We start from the raw sequence: 24,003 nt of genomic DNA, 5'->3' as shown, positions 1-24,003 counted from the left end.
ATAAGCCAGATCGAACAACAAAGAATAACTGAGCGTCAAAATGTAGTTCTCATTTTACCATTTTGCTTGTTCTTTTTAAAAAACTGAAACCTGGTCACTAGTGTAAGGGAATATTTACACACTCCATAGATTACATTTATAACGTTTCTAACAATACTCCATCATGACGTGGAGCACGGGTGGTTGCATGTATACTTGTGAAAGCGGCCCAGAATGTAAAGAGCTGTTCGGAAAAAAATATACAGGCTAGTCTTGGCATGTAGCAAGCATCACTTCACATTGTATTGGGGCGTGTTTTAACTACAAGTAAGAGAATGGAAAAAGACAAGCAACATAGCGGGACTTCCATGTTAGAAAGCAATCAATTTAAAAATCGGATGTTGTTTGTTAGCATCAAAGGAGGCGCTAAAGGTAGAGTGTAGGTGTTGTAAGGTCTCTGCCTCACATGGTCCCATTTAACTGCTCCAAACGAAGCCTCTTTCACTTCTAAATGCAATATAGGGACTCCGAAAAAAAAACGCCACACAGACTCCTCCAACCCCTGAAGTTTCAAACAAAAAACATTAAAAGTATGTAGTGCGGTCATGAAACACCTCCTGTGACGTGCAATATTCTTAGAATTTACAACTCTGGACGCTTGAACCCATATATGGTGCCCCCTGGAATTTCTTCTGGTTTAGAGGTTTAGTGGTGCTGATTAGATCACAGAAACCTCTGGCTGATGGAACGCTGACGACCTGAGGGACATAAACTGCGGGCAGGATTTCATTTTAGAGGTGAACTGCTCATAGCTTTTCACGCATGGAATTTAATAGAAACAAGTGACAACTTATTAGTATGCGATCTGGAAAAATGTTTACTGTGCATGTAGAGTAAAAAAATCAGAGTCCCACCGTTTCTAAGAAACTGGGTTACATTTTGCACAAACTATACGTTTCCCACTGCAGAAAAAGAGGTGCGCTCAGAGAGCTATAAAAACCTGTGCTCATTCTGCTTCCTGGAATGACGTCCGCCCCGAAAGCTGCCAGTGAAAATTTACAGCCGGTGCCATCAGCTAAGAGGAGCCTGGGAAGCGTTCACATTGTGGGTATGGTGTATACACAGGCAAGCTAAATATAACAAAGCGAAGGAACGACTACATGTTGAATGTGGAATAAAACACCGACGCGATTTTACTAAAAACATGTAAAAAAGATTGGGAGGAAGGATGCCGATTAGGAGGAAGGATGCCGAGGGAGGCGGGGCTGGCAGAGTGAAGCCAAAAGGAGTGAGGAGCAGAGTGGGGGCCAAGACATGCGCGAAAGTTAATTGAGGTGCGTGCACGCGACGGCAAACTGCAAAAACAGGCTGGCGAGTGGTGTGCGATGTGCACGCACCATGACGAGAGAGAAAAGCCAGATGGCGCCTCTGCTAGTCATTGTGTGCATAACCGCACGCTCTATGCCAGCCAAAAGTGTGTGGTTAGACTTTTAAAAGCCAACACACTAAATGTCTTGCAGCGTATGCGCTGGCTCTGGCGAGACCTAAAAAACATGAAGGCAACTGATGAAGTAGCAGACGAGACCTTTGTTCGGTCCCCAGGACAGACATTCATGTCCCCTAAAGCGGAATCAAACATCATCACTCAGTAGAGGCCACAAGAGGATGGAGACCGGAAGCCACCCTCACCACCCTGAGCATCCCTTCATGGGGGAAAAAGGGGCACTCTGGAAGATGGTGACTGGAATGGGCCAGGCAAGACAGGCAGAGGTCACAAATTGGGGTCGGGGGAGCACGGACGAGTACACGACCACACTGCAGACCTTGAAAGAGTGGAACGGCACCTAGTTGAAGATGAGACCAACAGTAGATATGACCCATCGGCAAACGGACCTCCATGGATCTCAATCTGAGATCACCCGACAGTAACAGCAGTGAGGCTCCCAAGCAAGGCAACTGTGGCACAAGTTCTTGTAAAATCGACCTAGTTGGAATAAAGACCAGGTGATGCCGAACTGAACAGAGTGCCAGACTTTACAGCCTACATGCAAGCAAGGGTGCTACAGCCTAGGAGTGGGCAGAATACACAAGCATGATCGTGCGGAAAAGGCACAGGGACTTCTACAGGTAGCTTAGGTATCTGTGTGCTAATAAAGTGTGGCGGCCACAGGATGCCCAGTATAGTTCATAGAACCTCCGCCAAAAATCAATGTGCAAGGGCACCAATGGCTTGATGTAAGCATACATTGTGACAAGTTCACTTAAGATTTTTGAAGCCAACAATGGCTTTATTTTGGGTGTCTCCCGCCTTAACTTGCCTTTGCTTCAGTATACGTGAATGGGGAAAATACATTCCCTAGATTTTATTTTAGCACGTATATACAAGCAATAACAACTCTTGCATCACGTAGGGTCGAACAGGAAGATAAAATCAGATTGTGAATTCCACCAACATGAACAAGATTGGGAAACACTAGAAAAGCAGAGGTCTGCCAAACATTAATCGTGTTCTTACAACACTGCTGCACCAACAGCGAGTGATATCTGGCAATAATTTCAATGAATATTCTGTGTTACAAAAACCGAGACTCCTACCACTACGCCACGATCAGGACCTCGCTGAAAATGCAGCAGGGCACAGCTGCGACATGCAGCAGAGGGAAGGTGGAACTAGGGATCCACCCCATCTGGCTAAGAAAAGAAAAAAAAACTCATGCCAAAACAGAGGTCAAAGGAAGAATAAGTCATATGGAAGCAAAAAAATATGTCCTTAATGTATATGCTAAAAAAAAAAGTGTCCGTCTCCATTATAAACCAGGAACATTAGCATGTTTGCACGCAGTGATAGTACAGGCCCCTTGAGTGACGTGCTGCCATTCTGCCAGCTCAGAGTCCCACTGCATGGAAACGCAGCACATTTACTGAGGTGCCGAATCGACTAGTTTGATGCCCAAGAGACACCAGCGCTGTGCACATCTATACATCCCGATATAAACAGACGGATGTTGACCTTGTAAAAATAAACCTAGCACACTCATCAAATTTTACTTTGTTTACCACTTATTAGCGATCTCCGGAACAGACCTTTGATCAAACCACTCGCTGTGTAGAAAGGATGAGGTCACTCTGTAACTGGGCAGTCAGTTGCCAGGGCCCAAGGGGTCCTGAACAGTGAGGGGACCAAGAAATAGGCCAGGCCTGACGTAACTCAGGTAAGCATTCATGCAGAAGGTATGACCGCAAAACCTATGATGCACGGATAGGAAAATGTAGTATGGAGTGGTCAAGAGCCTCCAGAGGACTGGGAAACCAGTCCAGCCATTGAAACCACAATGACTCAGGGAGTGACCGCTGTTGCAAAGCTGAAGACCGCAATCCATGCTGTAAATGTGGAGGAAGCTGCAAAAAAGACATACAATACAGCCTCGCAAGACAGTGCCATTTTGGGATTAGGTGATCTTCAGGCCAGGTAGCGGAGGCGTGTGCAGCAGCCCAAACTACAACACCCAAACAGCTGCGCACAGGAAGGCCCGTGCAGGGCTAACCTGCCCCTACTGAGCGTGCAGCCCAAACACCAGATGCCCAGTCCTGTCTGTGCTGGCACCTACAGTTCCATTATGTGAAAAGCATATTTTTTACAAAAAGTGATAACTGCCAAACCAGCTTACCGAGTTATGCAGGTATTGTCTGTATTAGAATGCAAAAAAATACTAGGGTGGTATCTCAGTTCCCTGGGACATAGCAGAATCTATGTCCAAAGACCAGAGGCATGCGTTTTACTGTATTTTGTTCATGATAAGTAAATGATATCGATAGTAAGAGGCGAACATGTGTTTTCAAGGACTGGAGGAAGGAGGCTGTGTACAATTATACCCATTAAGGAAATCCAAGTTTGGAGGTTAACACCATGATGTCATGGATGTGGTGTGCATTATCATACAGCATCTTGTTTCCTTCCAGATCGATGTGGCCACAAGGGCCGGGACCTGTGGCAAGAGCGAGACATACACCAGAGGGAAGCGATGCAGCCTGGCCCTGCACCTTGGTGCTTGACGATATCACATTGCTCAGGAGACAGTGGTTGAATGAGGGGGTTGTGCGACTGCTGCAAGATTTACCAGAAACACACTTACAAACTGCAAAACCTCATTAAAACAAGCATTTACAATGCAATGGTCTCAGCATTGGTAAAGTTAGAGCTATTGGCATTGCTCATGACATTATTTTTGCTTATGTTTTTTTTTTTCAAACATTTAAAGAAACGGCATTGTCATGAGCAATGCCAATAGCTCTAACTTTAACAATGCCGAGACCGTTACATTGTAAATGCTTTTTTTTTTTTAACATGCGCAGAAGCTTACGGATCCCTAGTTGCCTGACTTACCGGCCCACTTGCGGATGCCGCTGCCCTCGGTGCGCGCTCCGACGAATCACTCTCTCTGTACAGAACATAAAACAGCTTTCGGAAAGGGGACTCCACCGCCTTACCACGAGTTTCTGCATTGTAGGCGCGCCTGGCCTCATTTCGCTATAAATTACATATTCCAGGGAGCGCATTTTAAGTCAAGTGGTCTGCGGGAGACTCTTATAAACAGTGTAATGGGCCAATTTTCAGAGCGGGGGTGATATGTGTGACATTCTGTGTGTCAGGCCACGCAGGTGTTTTGTGCGCTCTGGGAAAGACACTAGATTGAGAGCCAAACGTGGTCCAGTGTTACGGTTGATTATTTGGAAATAGGAGCGCTGTGTTCTAATCCCGGTTATAACTTGAACACAGTGTGACCCTGGGCAACGGCTTTATCTGCCATCGTCACTAATCTCAGATAACACGGACATGGTAACAACACTCCTGTCTGATGTCGTGTGACAGGTTCTGCAGGAGCCTCACGCACAGACCTTGCGCTGCACGCACACACTCGGGTCAGTGCGCACCTATCTGCCCCTGCGGCACTCCAGGCTCAGACAAAGCCCATCCCAGCCGCACTGACACCAGTGACAGGACGCAGGCTTTCGGCGCAGCCCGGCTGCCTACCTTGATGCCCTGCTGCTGGCTGGTGAGGGTCAGCTTGGACTCGTCCAGGAGCAGAACTTCACAGTAGAATTCCTCCGGGACGGCGCAGAAACACCACATCCCTGCGCAGGGGGCTCTGGCAGAGAGGGCGGCGGGGTGCGCATCCAGGCTGGGAGGGAGGGAGTCAGGTGCGGACGGGCTGCGTGTGCATGGCATTGCAGGGCGCGCGGGGGAGGCTGGCGGCACCTGGAACAGCAGGCACCGCCATGCACTGAGCCCGGGCTAAAGCCTTCCCTCGGCAGGAGCCCGGCTCACACCTCACAAGGAGGATCAGCTACTGGAACTCCCCCGGGAGCATGAACAGGCACAGAGAGGCGGGGCTCACCATAGAGGAAGAGTCCTCCAGCGGCTAGAGGGTGTCAGCCTCTTAAAGAGACACGCAGCACGCAGACCCGAGGCCATTGTGCCTTCTGCCTCCAGCCTCATTAATTAATAAGTGCGCTTAGGAACATCTATTCAAGACGCAGCCGCTTTAAGGGGGTGTGGTGAAATTGTCCTCCATAACTGCGTATTTCAAAAAACCTTCATTCAACAATCTGGCACATATAGTAGCAGTGTGTTTGTTCTTTCGCGTGCGTGACGGTGAGACCGGTTAGACCTCAATTAATCTCACTAACAGGAGCAAACAGTGCGAGCCTCGCTTACCATGACTTGTATCCAATTCGTATGCAAGCCTTTAAACATCTACGAGAAATACCGAATTAAACAAGCCGAGGGCACCGGAAGACACCACCGCCTTTCTCCGAGGCAAAACAGAAATGCCTCGGAGAAAGGCAGCGTCGTTTTCGGATTCGGGGGCGTGTTTTGCTGTTAACTCCTCCTTGAGACTTCTTGCAAAAAACACGCCCCCCGATCCGAAAAGGACGGGGCCTAATCTGAATGACTGACCTCTTCTCCAATGGCTGGCCAGCATTCAAGAGGCCAGCCAATGGAGAACAGGGGCGGGTTCAAGCCCCTCTTCTCCAAGTCATTAAATCTCGGAGCTAGACTGCGCAAGCGCAGCCTTCGCAGCCGAGACCTAAAAAAGAATCTTATAACCTCGATCAGAAACGGCTAAACGCAAGGATTTACAAACAGTTACTAAATACAGGTTTAGCAACAGTTAGGTAGCAACCGGGGTAGATAGCAAAAAGGTGAATCAGCCGCGCCACAGAAAGGGGATATTACGCAAACTAATGGATGCTAATTGGGGGGCGGGAGTGCACGTGAGTGATAAGAAACATGGCGCCTAATGTATACCACGGTCAAAGGGCAAGAAACAAACGGACAGGTGGCCATAGTTTCTGGAAGTAAACCCAGCGGTCCAATGATGACAACCTCATAGCACAGACTCACTCAAGCACACATTTCCAGGCATGCTGAGCAGAACAGGATGAATGCGAGCGCGTTGTTCCTGTGACAGGGGCAGCCTGTGTATCACCTGTAAAGGACGGGTCTGTGCGCACACACACAGTGTACCGCTGGGGCCAATGTTTGCATTTGAAGCAAATGTTTCTTAATGGAAGCAAGAAAACACGAGGGACACAAAGTGCCACAGTCCAATGGAAAGAGTAAACATTGTATTCATTGGCAATTAATTCCGCGTGTCATTGAACAAAATTAACAAGTCCGTTCCAAGAAGCGCTGGCCTCGCCCCGAGCAGGTTGCGCCCAGGACAGACTGCGCCGAGTCTGCAGGTGCAGTGTGAAAGTCGCAGTGGCAGCTTTATCGATCACTCATTGGTTCTTTAACAAGCAATTGTTACAATAAATACTGTTTTTGCAATGCCTTGAGGAAGAACACAGGGTGCCATTCTCGCGCATTTACCTCATGGCTTGAAGCCCGCGAGTGGTGCGCGTGCGCCACTGCGAGTCATGTGCTTTCAATCGTGCCCGTGTCTGGGCACGATAATTGAAACCACATGGCCTATTGGTGTCTATTACACACACCAAGCGCGTAATAGACACCAATAGGCCATGGGCGGAGCAATGCGCCTGCCTTTGGCCAATTGCGTGCAGTCTTTTATAAAAAGACGCACGCAAAGGCCAATGGGGTAGCACAAAAGGAAAAGCACACGCACAAGCGTGTGCGATTCCTAGGTCAGTGCTAAAACCCCGTTTTTCAAGTTCTAAAGGTCTTGCGCTGCGCGAGCACCGCTCCGCACTGGAACGCAGGTGCCAGACCTAAAAAGTGCAAAGCTTCAGGAAAATCGGCAGCCATTAATACGGAGTCAAATCTGAGGATGAACAGCAGAATCCCTTTTTTCATTGTGTACATTATTTCCCATGTACTTTCTCAAAATATGCGCCCAACCATTATTTTTCACTGGCAACCCTTGAACTGAGCAGTGGTCTAGTAGTAGCCTAGCAGCGGAGTGATGGTTTCCCCGATTCGAGTCCCTTTTTAAATTTCCCAATATATCACAATCTTCACAAGTAAATAATGTTTCTTTCTGCAGTCTTGTATCCTTAAACTGCATTCTGTCACAAAAATATTCACTACATTCCCTAAATCCGGCATTTAAAAAAACTAGCCTTTAATTAATACATCTGTTTGTTGCCTCTCCTTTTTCTTCTCTCTTTCAATGTCCCTTTCCTTCCCTTCCATCCTCTGAATGCCTCCTACTCTGGCACATTTGACTATTCTCTATTTCAGCAAATTTCCCACAACTCATTTACAGGATCATAATGTCTCCTCCTTCTCCTGAAAGCCATACCTATGCAACCTAACAATACTCCATTTCCTCTAACTCTTGTACACAACCAACCACTATTACTTTAGTCCACCATTAAAAAAACAAAAATGAACTGACTGCATGGAATGGTTTGCTCTGAGTGCACAAGACTAATGCCAATAACTAACAGTAACCAATAACACTGAACCAACCATTAACCTTGTGTTCCAGGGTAGAGTGCTGCCCGGCGTAAAGCACTTCGAATCCTCGGCAGGGGTAATGAGCGCTATAGAAATGCAATTACAGTACACTGTCTTGTCACTCCTGCTGGTTGTTTTTGTATCTTAAATTCATTTCTGCTGAATCCATGCCCATCAATTCTGCAGGAGCATCTATCCATGAATTTCTCCGTATTAGTTTTGTTATTATACTTTGTGTCCTGGTCCAGTGCTCCAAACACAGTATGGGAACAGATCATCTATTCCACATATGTGCATTATTCGCTTTGGAATGCTAGTCTTTTTTTCGTTCTTTTTTAGATCCATCGTGAATGGAGAAGCTGGGTGCTGAAAGGCTAGGCACTCCTTGTTGCCATGACGACAGGCGACTGCTGCCACCTTCCGGGCTCGCTGTGTGATTGCACTGGCAATGCAGCTTTGTTTAAGACGGTGGAGGAAACGGACATCGGCCGTCCTCAGTACGTCACACAGGTCACGGCGAAAGATGGACGGCTCCTCTCAACTGTGATTAAAGCGCTAGGCACACAGAGGTAATGTAACCCACAGCACTTGGAAATACAAACAACATTGGATAAATGCCGTAGCTAAATGACATGCTATTATTGTTTAAGAGGCCCTCGAGAACAGACCTAAAACAGAGTTCCTGCCTCAATAACCATCATTAAACACAGGATAGCCAGAACATGCCCTCGATTAATCGGTTGGGCGTTGGGGCCGCTGCGACATCTTTCCTGGAGGGCCCTGTGAAGACAGAAGGTGTCATTTAATGGGATGAAAAATTGATTTAATACCGATTATAACAGAGATGTCACTCGTTACACTTAAATGGGTTAGAAAGGGTTGGAAGATCAGGGTAGCATCTGTCCAGAAATAACCGTGAACACACGATGCTGCTTGGAAAGACAGCAATGGCAATATAAGAAGTGCAAGTTCGGCTGTCTGTGTAAATTTAGGATATGTTTAAAAAAAAAAAATTGAGGCAAACTCTAACTCGCACCCTGTTGCAAAACTTATTTATTTCCATGTAATTGCCTAGAGTGTGTGTGTGTGTGTATGTATGTGTGTGTGTGTGTGTGTGTGTGTGTGTGTGTGTGTGTGTGTGTGTGTGTGTGTGTGTGTGTGTGTATATATATATATATATATATATATATATATATATATATATATATAATATAATTTATTTAGATAATTAGTTCTTCTGGTTCAGTGTTTACTATTTTCAATAAGGCAAACGACCAAGATGGTTAATTTCTAAAAATTCTGCATGTTTTCTAAACTGAAAAACCTGGGATGGATTTTACCATAGTTGTTTGCGTCAAAGCTGCATCCCGGAGCTCGTGTGCCTCATTTGTCAGCGTGTACTCTATGACCTTGAAGCATGTGTGGGAGAGCTCCTGTGCTGGAATCGGGGGGGTTGCATGCAGCCTGTGGAGACCGTTGGAGTCGGCCAGCTGTGGTTTCTCCTATGGTGCTGCAAGCTTAGCTAGGCCAAAGGGGCAACGGATGCGCCAGTCTCACTGCATGCTGATGCCCACTGCATTAGGCGAGCGCATAGAATGCCTCAGCTGGCAACTGCAACACTACAGTCCGACCTGGCCTATGGCAGCACAGCAGGTGGAGTGCAGTATTTGGCACAAGGTGTAATGAGAACATCATCAGAGTAGGGTGCATGCACCCAGTGGCGACAGGAGGCTATGTTACACTATCGTTAAAGCACGAGCTCCCTGAAAAGGGCTAGTGACTGAATTTATTACTATTCAGCAGAAAATGTATACTATATTCCTAAAGTTTACTTGCATATGTTTCTGTTTAATAAAGTTAAGGTTAAATAACAAAATTGGTTCAGCAGCTAAACTAAGGTTTTTGGGTGGGGAATTGGTTAATATTTTACTTTGCACCTAATGCATTTCAGGTTACATGTATGCTGAATCCTTTTTCCAGACTTTACCGTAAATCTCAACTTAAATACATCTATGGGTAGCAAAACCAGGCTGGATGACATACTAGGTTATGTGCTAACCTCAAATTTGTTATTGAAATTGTTTTGGAGCCCATCGCCTCCATCACTGTGACAGACGCCTGTCAATCACCCATCCTCCACAGTAGCCTTTGAAGCAGATGCTATGAGACTAACTTTCCCACTTACGATTGCTCAGTGTAGATTGTTAGAATCTGGAGACTTTTAACTTTTAGTTTGATGATCCCATCAGTTAAAGAGGCTACGAGACTATGTTATTGGTAAGACTTCAGTTTTCTTCATGAAGAATCCAATGTTAAAAAAATGCAAGACATGTAGGGGAATGTTTTCTATTCCATAGTATTAAGCATTTGAAAGTGGTAATTCGTGAACTGCTCTGGCCCGATTATGTAAAAGTGTATTTAAACCAACAGTGAACAAATGTATTTGATATGCACAAAGTGATAAATTAATCAAAATGTGAGACCTCAAGCGTTACCTGGCATTGGCACATTTATGCCTCTAAATACTATTAGGTTTTTCAGAAATCTAGAGATCTATAAGTCTCTAAAAAGAAAAGTAAAATTGACTCAAATCTGTATGCTAAATCGGAGCTACAAACTGTAAAGCAAAATTAAGAAAACTCCTATTGAAAAAGTAGCAAAAGAATCATTCTGACGCCGAACGATCTCTATAATTAAATATTAACATAGAATTCGAATTACTGGAGCTATGGTGTCCTTACAAATACTGACAATGCTAAGTATAGATTGCGTAATCTCCTAAATATACAGGATGAACCATTAACAAATAAAGAACTCTGATAAGAAATCCTCTGAATAGTTTTGCAAAGATTATGACCATTAGTTAGAAAGAAAGGCATTAAAAGGACACCAGAGATTAGTGATTATAATCAAGAGCACACCGTTTTCTGAACTAGATGTGCCTAAATCTTTGGAAAGAAATGTTGTGAATGTGAACAGCTGAGAAGGGGTTATTTCTTGGAGAATTCACCTGAGGTTGGAACAAAATTGTGAAAAACGCTGGAAGTGTAATCTGCAAGGATAAATATTGGGATATCATAGGTAGACCGGTTAGCTGTGTGAAGCTGTTCTACCATATACATCTTAGGGGCAGGTACTTGGATTTTGTATTATTGAAGCAAAGAGGGTCATTTTTAGCCTACTCAGTTTCTAATTTTCTCACCGACTGTGTGGATTGTGCATTGCTTCGCATTTGCGTTTTTTCTCTTTTTCAACTTTGCAAATCATTTGTTTCCTCTTTGGGTTTTTTCAGTTTATGGAGGTTGTCTTGTGTTTCTTTTTGGTGTTTTTGCTACTTCGCCATCTTCTGCATCGTTCTTATTTAAATCAACGTGGTGATGTTATGACCAGTTTTTTGTCACCACAAAATGTCCTCATGCTCTGTTTTCATTTCTGGTGTGCATACTTTAGCGATGGCCCTATTTGCCGCATATGCCATGAAGGTGGAAGTGGAGAAGGCCTGCTCTCTCCATGTGACTGCACAGGAACACTGGGAACAGTTCACAAAAGCTGCCTGGAAAAATGGCTTTCTTCCTCAAACACAAGTTACTGTGAACTGTGTCACACAGAATTTGTTGTCGAAAGAAGACCAAGGCCTTTGACAGAGGTATCCGTCCGTGCGCATGTATTTTTTCACTCCCTAACTGTTTGCAGATTCATAAATTACACTATCGTTTGTAAAAGATGTGGAAGTCAGGGGTTGGTCAGAGTATAATTTATTTCCCATACCTAAGACCAAAAGCTATGTCAAAAGCAATATGTCTGTGATTTGGGCTTTATGCAATGGTGGCCTGTTAAAGATGCAGTAATTGTTTGAAAGATTTATAGTAAAAACCCAAACACACATGCAAACCCCAAGCATTTCTAGCATAAACCTGCTAAAATTCTGCCCATGAATGCTCATCAACGAAGCACAATCAGTCAGTACACAAACTAAAACCTTAAAATGTCCAAGACTTTAATGCTAATCGAGGTGTGTGACTTGTATAATAGTATTTCTTCTTTAAGTTGGTGTCCAGTTAGAATAAACATGTTGTCGTAGACCTATTGTATTGGTGCATTATGGGCAGACAAGGCACCAGGGTTACTGGTCAAATTGTTGTGAACTTTCTCTTGAATTCTAACTCTCCTGCAAAATATAATTGGTTTTGTAGATACACACTTTACATAATGGTTTGGAAGCCGAGTGCTTCTTTCAACAGCCTGCTTGCTATTGCAAATAGTGTGCCAGACGAACTGTCCTAGGCCTTGTTGGAGGATGAAGTTGGCCTGGAGCAGGCCCCTGTGTGCTGCCGCTTGTCCCTCCCATCCTTGGGCTGAAAATTGACAGCCAAGGAGGACCGAGAAACCTTACAAGGGCCCCCGATAATGGTGGTGTTTCAGTGTTTAGTGATGTTTTGATTTCTCCAGGCATGTGTAGGCATGTGGGTTCTTGATGGGATGTGACGGTGTGTGGTTAGTATGTTGGCATCTGATGTGTTTAAGCTGTTTGGTGTGATGTGTGTGGCCTTTTGAGCATAATTGTGGTGGCTTCTGATATTGAGGTTGTTACTGTCTAATGGTTGTGAGTGGTTGCATTCTCTGGATGAATGCTTTGTGGTCTGGTTGGTGTGTGGACTTCTGATGGTCTTTTTGTTTGGGTGTTTGGTACTTGAAAGTGCATGGATGTCTATTTTCATGTGGGTGTCTAGTGTTTGTGTGTAGATGGGCATCTGATGGGGTTTGTGTGCGCTTGAGTTCCCGATCGTGTGCGTCATTAGTGCTTGTGTGTACGTCTGATGGAGGTATGTAGGTCTAGTATGAGTGGGTTTCTTATAGTGTGCATCAGTCACTGACGATGTGCGTATAGTCGATTGGTGGTGTATGTGTGTTTGCATGATGGTGATGCCTACGTTCAATAGTGGATATTGTCATGTCTGGCCAGAAGATGGAGGACTGGGGGGGCGGTGGCGATATATAGTGTGTGTGTATATATACATGTACGTACGTACAAGTGCCTGGTCCTGGTGTGCTTGTCAGATGGTGTACATGTGTGTTTCATAGTGTTTGTGAGTATTTAGTATGATGTGGATGCCAGTCTGATGAGTTGAGATCAGCTCTTAGGACCAAGATAGACAGCGTGTTTCTTATTTGAGGGCATTGTGCTAGTAACCTTTATCGGTTTGTGAGATTCTTGGTAGGCAAATGTTATCTGGACAGGTATCTATTTGGATACGGTTTAAGTTTTTTTTTGTTCACTACAGATTCAGATGGAGTTAAAGTATAGAACATTATTTTTGGCCGCTAAAGTGAGTTCTTTGGTGTATAATTTAGCACTAAGATATGTTACTAAATTCAGGTCTGAATTTTTTTAAGTTAAACAAATGTAGATTTCGTATCAAATGTATCTTGAGTTACATTTCTAATTCTGAATGATGTTTTCCTCTTGATTAGTGGCTGAAGGATCCAGGCCCTCGAAATGAGAAAAGGACACTATTCTGTGATATGGTGTGCTTTCTATTCATTACTCCGTTGGCAGCAATTTCAGGCTGGTTGTGTCTGCGAGGTGCCCAGGATCATTTACAGTTTAACAGCAGACTGGAAGCTGTAGGACTTGTAGCACTTACTATAGCACTTTTTACTATCTACGTCCTTTGGACATTGGTAAGTAAACTAAGGAAACACATTTTTTTCAAACCAGCTAGATACATTGTTATTTTAAAAAAAAAAGAGTATTATGCTTTTCAACGCCAGTAAAAATGTCCACTACCTGAATTCACAAGGCAATATATTCACGATTCAATGTTTTTACAATATGTTGTGGAAACTAGTCCATTTAGAATATGTATGTGTTATGAGAGAATTCTGTGGCTGCCAGGAGTGGTTTGCTCCTGCTACTCTCATTGTGCCACACTATGGGTGGGTGTACAGGAAGTGTCAGTGAAGTAATATATATATTTTCTTGCACCCTACCTTTTTGGTTGAGTATGTGAATGTGGTGTGCTTACACATTTCTGCCCCCCCCCCCCCCTTGATAACCAGTCACCGTTATAGTAATTTCATATAGTCAAAAATCCAGAAATTTGCATGCCACACCTAGGCAATGCATGGTGCTCCATTGCACACGTCACCATGCCAGAAACACCCATATGAACCACATGACAGACTTTACGCCTAAAGAGGCTACTTATCTTTATTTTTTTCAAACTATTGCTATCAGCAACACCTCTGCATTTTTCATGCTTCCTTCAGCAGCATGAGGCCTTTCACCATTGGCGTATGTTGGGGCTGAGCATTTATATGCTTATTGATGGCTTTGTGCTTGATGATTTGAGGTACTTCCAAGTTTCACATGCACTTCTGACTTCTTTGATTAGAGGTGATGGTGTCTGGGCATTAAAGTCAGCTTTTGGCAAGATTCTCTGCAACGTCGCTGCTCCTCCCAGCTCTTGATAGGCGAATCAGAGTAAGTGTGGACCTCCTTTGAGCTGGTCAGTGGACCGAGAATCTACTCTCACTGTGATTTTTTTGTGCAGGGGCTGTAGGGACGTGTCTAATACCTTTCTGGCCTCTCAATGTCCTTCCTGACATGCCTCGATAACGTTTGTGTTTCTTAAGAGTATGTGTCAGCTGGGAGCACAAAACAGAGTGTGTGGGCCCTTCACTGGTTTGATTTTAATCGCCACCTTAAGGATATTTCTCAAATATTGAAGGCATGACTGTAAAGTTTTCATGCTGCAGAAAACATTTTTTAAATACTCTTTCCCTGTAACACAAAATAGCAAAAGGTGATGCAGATTGAATAACATGGAAGAGGCAGAAGGTTTCCATAAATATTTATTAAAGTTCAGTGGTCCTGTCAAGAGACTGTAAAAAAGATCAAACCCCGCTGCCCTAGGCAAGCTAGAATGGGACGCAAGGGTGGATGGCTATCTAAAAGATGTAGTTTCCTATTTTTAGATGCATTGAGCTGCTGCTTACATGGCTCCATTGCTCTTAGTTTGTCATCTCGCCGCCTTTTAAAATGGCTCAGGAAATTCAGGCACCTTGCATTTATTGAACCTGGGGAATTTTATCTGAATCCCCTATTTTTAATTTAAAACTGAATATGAAATGTAGTCACTGTAGTTTGCAAATAGATTTGCGAAAAACAATTTTTTGCTACAGGCTGTGTCTTTTAAGGGTGCTTTGGAATCCCATACCTGGAACCGATTATTCACTGTTTCTGCCTTTTAATTAAGAATCCAATGATGAATAACCACAATAACAGTTAAGTGTCTTTTCCTCCTTATTCAGTCCCACTCCTGGTAAGCTACAATAATCTACTATTCACTGTTCTCCTTTTTTCGGTTTCTAGAAGTGTACTGTCCCATGCATTTAACAAGTCAAGATACCCGAAGCATTGAGGCCAGCTATTAAATGCCTCGTGCCACCGTTTTTCTTTTTTTGGGGGCGGTGTTTGTTTTTTATTTATTTTATTCGGTACCTCTCAACGTCATTTAGGTTTTCTTTTCTTGTTCTTACGACATGGAAACATTTCCCACGCTCGGACAAAACAAAGACAACCCACTTTCAAATGCACACCCTACACGGTTTAGAGTGCTGTCCATGTGGGCAAGTGCTGTATCGCCCAGCATTGGGGTAGCCAGATATACAAAATGTTGCAGTGTAGGCAAATACAATCTGAGGGCATTGCATAGTATCTGCTTCCTTGTTCTGGGCCAAATACTGTTGCAGGGATTCTGCTTATGCGCAGGAACCCAGGCCCTCAGTGAATTGCGGTGTACCAAAAACTCACCTCAGAACCCAGAACCCCTCATCCGGCCAGCATCAGTGTCCCATTCGTTATCCGAGGTTTAACTCGGCGGTCCCAATGTATAGACAACCCAGAACAAGCGACTTAAACATCCATAGATATTTCACAGGATCCCCTTGAAGGGCTGTCAAACGTCGGCTTTTTGAAACTTCTGTCTCTTACTACGTAGAAGGAGAGAGAGAGAGTTGACTTAGTGAGCCCACCAAACAAACAACCCTATCTGGGAGTCTCACTTTTCAGTCAAACCGTTGCAGGTAATAAATATGGCATGACCATTACTAACAAAACAACTCAGTACTTCCCCATCTCAAATCCACTCCATTCATTGCTTCCCTTCCCCAAACTCCACTAAACACACAAGAAATCAAGAGCACAATCCTATCACAACTACCGCACAAGAAATAACAAAACAAAAATAATTCTATCAACCTAATAATTAATGACATTGGGTTCTGGAGAAGCGGCTAATTGCTGCACAAAGCCCTTCAATGCTCGTCAGGGGTCGTAAGCACTATATAAATACAATTGCAGAAGCGCCCTTCTCCAGATAAAGAGAGGTCTTTCTCTTTGACAGACGTTTAGAAAACTGTGCGGTATTTTTATTCCACAAGAGGGCACTACAGGACAAGCTATATTCAAAAGCATTAGGGTGAGTCAAAGTCTGGACAAATCATCTCTCTGGAAACTGAATTCTATGGCAGGCATTTCTAAATGCAGAACTTCTAAGACTCAGGAAATGTACCTACTCCTAAAAGAAAACAGAAAGCTGTAAGGACGCAACTCTTTCATCAGCCTTAACCGATCACCTAAATGCTCTTTCTTAGTGTAATGGACAGCCTGTGGGAGTTTGCATTCACCTTTTGTGGAGTTTGTGCAAGGGCATTGATTTAGCAGGTTTTTGTGTTACCCTCATTTGCTTACTTCTTTTTCAGTGACTTGCCTTCTTCTTTGGGTTTGCGCCCATCGAATGGATGACTTGTGTCGTTCTAGTGCTCACGTTCAGGGAACTGTTATTTATTTTGTTGTTGGCACTCAGTGGGAATGTATGTGTTTTCTTTCTCTCTGCCTTTTGCGTTGTTCTCCCTTCAGTTCATTCCCCCTATACATGTTGCTTAGCCCTACCTCCAGCTTGTCCCTTGCTTCTCCCCAGTGGTCGAAGTGGGCGGGTTCTGAGGGGCACGACGTGCTCAAACTTTTTCAATTTGAGTAAAACAGTTCCCCCCTACTTTTTGGGAAAAGTCAACCGTCCAAGACGGTTAATTCCGACAGTTGAAATGCTTCAGCTGTGGTGTAAGGCAGGGAGTCTCCTGTGCTGTGAAACCAAGGGAGGGGCAGACAGTTAAACAAGCAAGGGAGGGGCAGACAGTTAAACAAGCAATCTTGCCAGGGTGCCTGCTTTTTGAAAGAAACGTAAATTTGCTTCAACTGGTCAATCTGCAAATGTTAAAGGTGCCTGGAAGCTGGCACTGGCTTTAATTGATAGTCACTTGAAGCTTCCTGATGGCACAGATTTATTCTTTTCGAGAGGTATTGTAAGAGAGTTACCAGCTGAGCTGTGAAGTGTGTGCTTTTAAAGAACAGTTATAAAAAGAATTGTACTACACACTGTCTGGCTAATACTAAAATCTATATTTTGAAAGGCCTTTTTAAACTAAAACATTTTTATGCATTTTGTAGCGACCTGTCTTATACTGTGTGTATTGCAAGTTGAAAACAACGACTTACATATTTATTGTCGCGGCCGCGCTAGGAACAGCAACCACCCCTGGCATCCTGCTCGACCAGCCCGGTAGCGCTGGGTGGAGGTTTGCTATTGAGAAGCACTGCCCCCGCTTCTGGTACAGGGAGCCAATTTTGCAGCACTGCTTCAAAACTGCCCCCCAGTAACAAAACCGCCCCCCACGGATCCAAAAGTGGCCCCCACCCTTCTGGCCCACTGGGAAAACGCCCTTCTTACTGCACAAAGCTCTGTATAAATAGGTTCAAGGCTAAGTGACATCTGGAATACATTGAAGAAAGAGCTCTATGTATCTACTCGCTTTTAATGGTGTTCCTAGATGTGATGATTTACTTACTTTGAAGTATTTTGGTTTTATTAACTTTTTTTTATCAATCTGCTATCTCCCTTGGTTTTTATTTCACTTTTCTTTTTGGTTTCATTGTATCCTAGGTTTTGTCTTCAGTTTTTCTTTTTACCCTGTCTTTTTTTATCATTTTCCTTTTCTTTTCACCTTCTCCATCACTCTCCGCTAAGCTAAAATAATGCCTCTTTCTATGTGCTGTACAAAAGGGGGTGGTGATGGACGGAGCATCAGAACCAATCAAACACTCACACCCAGTCAACAGATCTGGGTTTGATCCATCACCGTTCTTTAGACCACTCTGCCACCCCAGTTCAGACATGGCCATATGCAAATCAGTCTGACCCTGTGCCTCATGGGAACAGTCCAGCCCGAACTGCCAAGCCATGCCTTCCCTGGACCGGAAACAAGCTTCCTAGGACCGGTTTCTGGCATTTCAGCCGTCTTCAGCCAGGCTTGCTTGAATCCAGTGGCAAAGTGAGCAAGGGACTCGCGTCTGAGAATACCCTGCCAACTTATGGCGAACAAAGCGGTACAAAAGGGGGTGGTGATGGACGGAGCATCAGAACCAATCAAACACTCACACCCAGTCAACAGATCTGGATTTGATCCATCACCGTTCTTTAGCCCACTCTGCCACCCCAGTTCAGACATGGCCATATGCAAATCAGTCTGACCCTGTGCCTCATGGGAACAGTCCAGCCCGAGCTGCCAAGCCATCCCTGGACCGGAAACAAGCTTCCTAGGACCGGTTTCTGGCATTTCAGCCGTCTTCAGCCAGGCTTGCTTGAATCCAGTGGCAAAGTGAGCAAGGGACTCGCGTCTGAGCATACCCTGCCAACATATGGCCATGTCTGAACTGGGGTGGCAAAGTGGGCTAAAGAACGGTGATGGATCAAATCCAGATCTGTTGACTGGGTGTGAGTGTTTGATTGGTTCTGATGCTCCGTCCATCACCACCCCCTTTTGTACCGCTTTGTTCGCCATAAGTTGGCAGGGTATGCTCAGACGTGAGTCCCTTGCTCACTTTGCCACTGGATTCAAGCAAGCCTGGCTGAAGACGGCTGAAATGCCAGAAACCGGTCCTAGGAAGCTTGTTTCCGGTCCAGGGAAGGCATGGCTTGGCAGTTCGGGCTGGACTGTTCCCATGAGGCACAGGGTCAGACTGATTTGCATATGGCCATGTCTGAACTGGGGTGGCAAAGTGGGCTAAAGAACGGTGATGGATCAAACCCAGATCTGTTGACTGGGTGTGAGTGTTTGATTGGTTCTGATGCTCCGTCCATCACCACCCCCTTTTGTACCGCTTCTTTCTATGTGCTGGCACATGGATTCAGTGTGATGTTGGCCTCGCCTTGTAAATGCTTCACTGAGTATCTCATACAGTGCATGAACTCCATACAGTGACCTATGATATAGCTGAAATCTGCTGCCCCTCCTGAAGATTGTTGTGAGTGGAAGTGGGGAAAAAAGGGTCCAAAGTGAAACTGTGTTTACAGATTGGTTCACCTTCTCCAGGGTGGCTTTAAGTGCCCAGTGCCACATGCAGCCATCCAGGCTGCTCATGTCATGGTCTGCATTCCCATCCCTTCTAATCAGTCAGTGAGAAGTACGCCCATAGGATGGTACCGCTGAGCAAGCCCCTCGGTACTTGAGGATCTAAGAAACTTAAGAGTGTGTGGCTTGCTCAAGCAAAGCTAGGCAGTAACGAAAGTACCACAGAGACTAAGAACAAGCCAGAGTCGATATTTGGAATGAGATATGCCCCCCTGCAAGTGGCCTGTTCATGGTAATGTGATCCGTTGTAATTGATATATATCATGAATCAACTGCTAAATAAAAAGTTTAAAAAAAAAAGTGTTGCGGCTCGGTCCACTCCTAAGCCTCACTCTTTGCCACTCAACTAGCCCCATCCACTCCTAAGCCTCACTCTTTGCCACTCAACTAGCCCCATTCACTCCTAAGCCTCACTCTTTGCCACTCAACTAGCCCCATCCACTCCTAAACCTCACTCTTTGCCACTCAACTAGCCCCATTCACTGTAGTTATCATTTTTGCCTTTGCATAGCTGATGGATTACTGTTTCTTCTGGAGACTTGTATGAGCAGTCTGCTTTAATGTTTTAGTAAACCTTATTTAATGGCAGCTAATTTTCACTTACGGCCTGCCTGGTTTGAAAAGAGTTTGTATTATTTGTTTTTATTTTTTTATCAGTGACGTTTGCTTCTCAAAAATCAAAAAGATATAATCCCGTTTTTTTCCCTCTTTCTCAATGAATGTTATATAAACGCAGTAGTAATCACATGTGCAGCCTCAACGTTGGAAAAAATTTAATCAGCCAACCTCACATTTCCGTTGGCACATCTCACAGTGGCTTCATTCTCATTCCTGATGGTACCGTATGTACATTGTTTCCTGTAACCTGAACTTCTACACTGTGAGGCCATGGTTCCTCCCAAAAACTGACTGTGTGCTTGTAAACGCAATGAGCAAAACCAAAGGGGATGATGGATGGAGTGTTGAAGCACTCACCCCCCGTCAACTGATCTGGGTTTAATCCATCACCGTTCTTTAGCTCACTCTGCCATCCCAGTTCAGACATGGCCATATGCAAATCAGTCTGACCCTGTACGTCATGGGAACAGTCCAGCCCGAACTGCCAAGCCATGTCTTCCCTGGACCGGAAACACGCATCCTGAGACCGGTTTCGGGTTCATAACCCTCATCAGCCAGGCAATCACGAATCCAGTGGCAAAGTGAGCCACGTCTGGGCATACCCTGCCAACTTAGGGCCAACAAAGCAAAACCAAAGGGGATGATGGACGGAGTGTTGAACATAGCAAGCACTCACCCCCAGTCAACTGATCTGGTAATGGATTAAACCCAGATCAGTTGACTGACTGATGACTGCTGATTAGCCGATGGCCATTTCTGAACTGGGATAGCGGAGTGAGCTAAAGAATGATGATGGATTAAACCCAGATCAGTTGACTGGGGGTGAGTGCTTGCAATGTTCACCACTCCATCCATCATCCCCTTTGGTTTTGCTTTGTAAACGCAATGAGGTCAGAAATAGTCTAATAGTCTTTGGCATTCAAGCTTTTTTTTTCTTTTTTTTCAAGGGCACCAGATTACTCTTTGGCTGTCTTTTGTCTTTGTGGTATTGATGCTTTACATTCTTTAACCACTTTTAAAGGCTATAATGTGGAGGTAATTGCATATTCCTCTGTCTACATGCTCGTAGTCCTAAAGTCTTTCACGTAATCTACTCTACTTGTCCATTTTCGATGGGGATGATTACAACATGGTGTAGACGTTGAAAACATTAGATGAACTAGAAAAAGCAAATGGAGATGGTGTAGGTGGAGTATTGGCGGTTACAATGTGGACACAGATTTTTGCGAAACTAATTCTCTTTTCTCAACAGACCTCCGTACGTATAGGACGGTTTGTAAAATACTAAATCGGAGTGGGTCATAGAATGACCTGCCTAATGAATATTAATTAGGCATGCCTTAAATTGCGGCTCACTCCATTTGGCTGAAAATATGGGAATGGTGGCCTGCAATGGCAGTTGAGCACCACCATGCCGGTCTTTGCATTTTGAAACAGCCCGATTTCCTTTAAGGAACTAGAAATGCTTTTTTCTTTTTTTTTTTTTTTTTTTTAAGTTTTCAACACCTTCAGTGAGAGTTGGCGATGGTTCCCCTTGACCACCGCCTACTCTAACTAAAGTTGCTACCATGATTCCTAAAAGTGAATGAATCTAAAGGAGACCCTTTTCACTTTGTGAATCATATTACCATAATCAATGCAGTAAGATTATGCAGTTCCTAAATCCATCTCATGAGGGAATGTCATTAGTGTCCTCTCATGCCAAGAATGGTTGGTGTAATAGAAATATTCAAAAGCAAGAGCCCTTGCCCACCCAAATGGGTGGCATGCTTCATCATCGGGTAGCTCCTCATTGGGCAGGCGCTGCAATGCCCAATGGACCCATCGAGGGGGACTCTTTGCCAGAGATCTTTTAAAGTGTTTTGCCTTAATGAGCCCGAAATGAGGGTGCTGAATGTATAGATTAGAGAAAAACAGTGGGGTGTTAAAAATGACTAAGGGCCACCTAATGACCATCTTATTGTGATGGTGAAACTGTAGAGGAAATAATGTCCATTCCTATCTCAAGGGATCAACTTAAGCAAAGGTCAAGTTACTGTTTTCCATTTTTGGAGTCTTTAACAGGACAGTGGTTAGTGACCGGAATTACATCAGAGTCTGAATCGCTATTTAGAAGCAAGGCCCAAAATACAGCATACCGAATAGGGATTCGGAAACCATTTCTAAACATTTCAAAATTCCTTTAGCATTTTGAAAACACTTATCTGAATTTCTAAATGGGTTTAGTAAATAAGAAAAAGCGGTATCAAATCCGTAAGGTTAGCGCTTAGCCTGATTTGTGACCGCTCTGTAGGACGTGGAGTACAGTAGTGACCCATAATACTTTGCCCAGTTTATGGTTAGTCCCATCAATTCAAGAAATTGTGTGTCTTGTCTCAAAACATTACTTCACTTCTACATCCATAAAAGAATTGTAGGACTATGCAAGTCATTTGTTCCATTTAAAGTTGTTAAAGATTACGTGAACTATTTGTAAAATTATTACATGTTTGTTTCAGGTTTCATTTCGCTATCATTGCCAGTTATACTCCGAATGGAGAAGGACCAATCAGAAAGTCCTGTTACTGATTCCAGACTCTAAGAACTCTCACAAGACACAGCATTCCTTGCTGTCAGCAAAATTGATCAAGAAGAATGCGGATGAAACTACAGTATGATTTGTTCTTTGGCCATTTTCTCTAAAAGTGGCAAACAAGCTAAGAACAACCACTTGTATTTGATGAAAAGTAACTATAAAGAGCCTATATAACCTTACACATCATTTGACTTACAGATATTTAACAGTATAAGTTAAGACACTAATAAAACTGCCTCTGTGCCAAATCAGTGGTTTTAAAACAGAGTACATATTTTAACGTGAGGACACCCTCAAAGGATGATTACGTGGATGAATGCCCTTTTTACTGGTTTTCAAAATCCATTGTGACATTAGCACTTTTTTGACAAAAATGGCAAGAAAGGCCATGAAGCTGCAATTCTTTTTCTTACAACATGAGTGGGTAGAATCCCAGTTTCATGTTTTAAATTTTCGTGTTTTCAGTACTTTGTATGGTATATCTCTGTATATGTTTATTTGAGCTTCAGTATAGAAGCAGACTGCCTGAACTTATTTAGAGGTGTCTTGTTGCTTTTTCACAATGAAAAAGTAGAGGTCAAGTAGCTGATAATCTTTATTGTTGCTATAAATCCAATGGTCCTTTGCATTGAATGCATCTTGTTATGAGACAATGTAATTTCCATGTATTATATTGCTATTCTTTATAGAAATTGTATTGTGTTGAAAAACACAAATGAAAAAAGTGTAAACCAATATTTATTTTATTTGTTTAAGTATTTTAATCTTTTCACAATTCTTATAAAATTCCTTTTAAGTTTCTGTATAAAGATCCCACATTTGAAAACGCGTTCCGGCTGCATCCTGAGAACAATTCATTCTCGCGCTGTTCTCTCCATGGAGTACACTTGGCATAAGTGTCTTGTTGAGGCCTAGAAAAACTGTGTATTCTATTTAACGATTGCTCTGATTTTCTCATTTGAAAGAGGAGTTATACATTCGATTACTGTAAAATACATTTCTTTCTTCCAATATTCCTCACAGATCATTAGTATGTAAGGAGCTCCATGGTTTAAGTGGCCTCAGACTATGATTGAACATAACTGTATTAAGCATACTTTGGAAAAATAAATAAAAGTATTCCATGTATACATTGAATATTTCATTTGAATAAACAAACAAGTGACATTCATGTACATTCATATAATGACCAGGAACAATTCCAAATACCATATTTTCACACAATATTGTAATGCTTTTCCTGCCTCCTGTTTGTTAATTTGAAATGCCCAACATTATTTCTTTTTCTCTGGTAATGTCTTTCATAGAGGCATGTGTTATTTGAATATCCATAATGTGAATATGAAGGTTCAAGATTTAAAAACTATAATGCAAGTGCATATATTGCTTATCGACAGCACTGTAAAAATTAAGGTATGTAACGAAAGCAAAAATG

The 24,003-nt window shown here is 43.5% G+C and overlaps 1 protein-coding gene across 2 annotated transcripts in view; it reads left to right on the top strand.

Annotated features, from left to right (window-relative positions):
* MARCHF2 (membrane associated ring-CH-type finger 2) overlaps positions 1-23,698 on the top strand; it is a 58,555-nt gene extending 34,857 nt beyond the window's left edge. For both annotated transcript variants that reach the window (XM_085636857.1, XM_085636858.1), the window contains exons 3-6: positions 8,243-8,472; positions 11,354-11,549; positions 13,376-13,585; positions 22,492-23,698. In XM_085636857.1, the coding sequence (XP_085492983.1) occupies positions 8,297-8,472; positions 11,354-11,549; positions 13,376-13,585; positions 22,492-22,650 (741 nt within the window). In that variant the 5' untranslated portion in view covers positions 8,243-8,296 and the 3' untranslated portion in view covers positions 22,651-23,698. The remainder of the gene's footprint in view (positions 1-8,242; positions 8,473-11,353; positions 11,550-13,375; positions 13,586-22,491) is intronic.
* The last annotated feature ends 305 nt before the right edge of the window (positions 23,699-24,003 follow it).

The sequence above is a fragment of the Triturus cristatus genome, chromosome 12 (genome assembly GCF_964204655.1).
Source record: "Triturus cristatus chromosome 12, aTriCri1.1, whole genome shotgun sequence".
NCBI lineage: Eukaryota > Metazoa > Chordata > Amphibia > Caudata > Salamandridae > Triturus > Triturus cristatus.
Note: the sequence above shows the minus strand (reverse complement) of the source record. Positions and strands in the feature narration are given on the sequence as shown.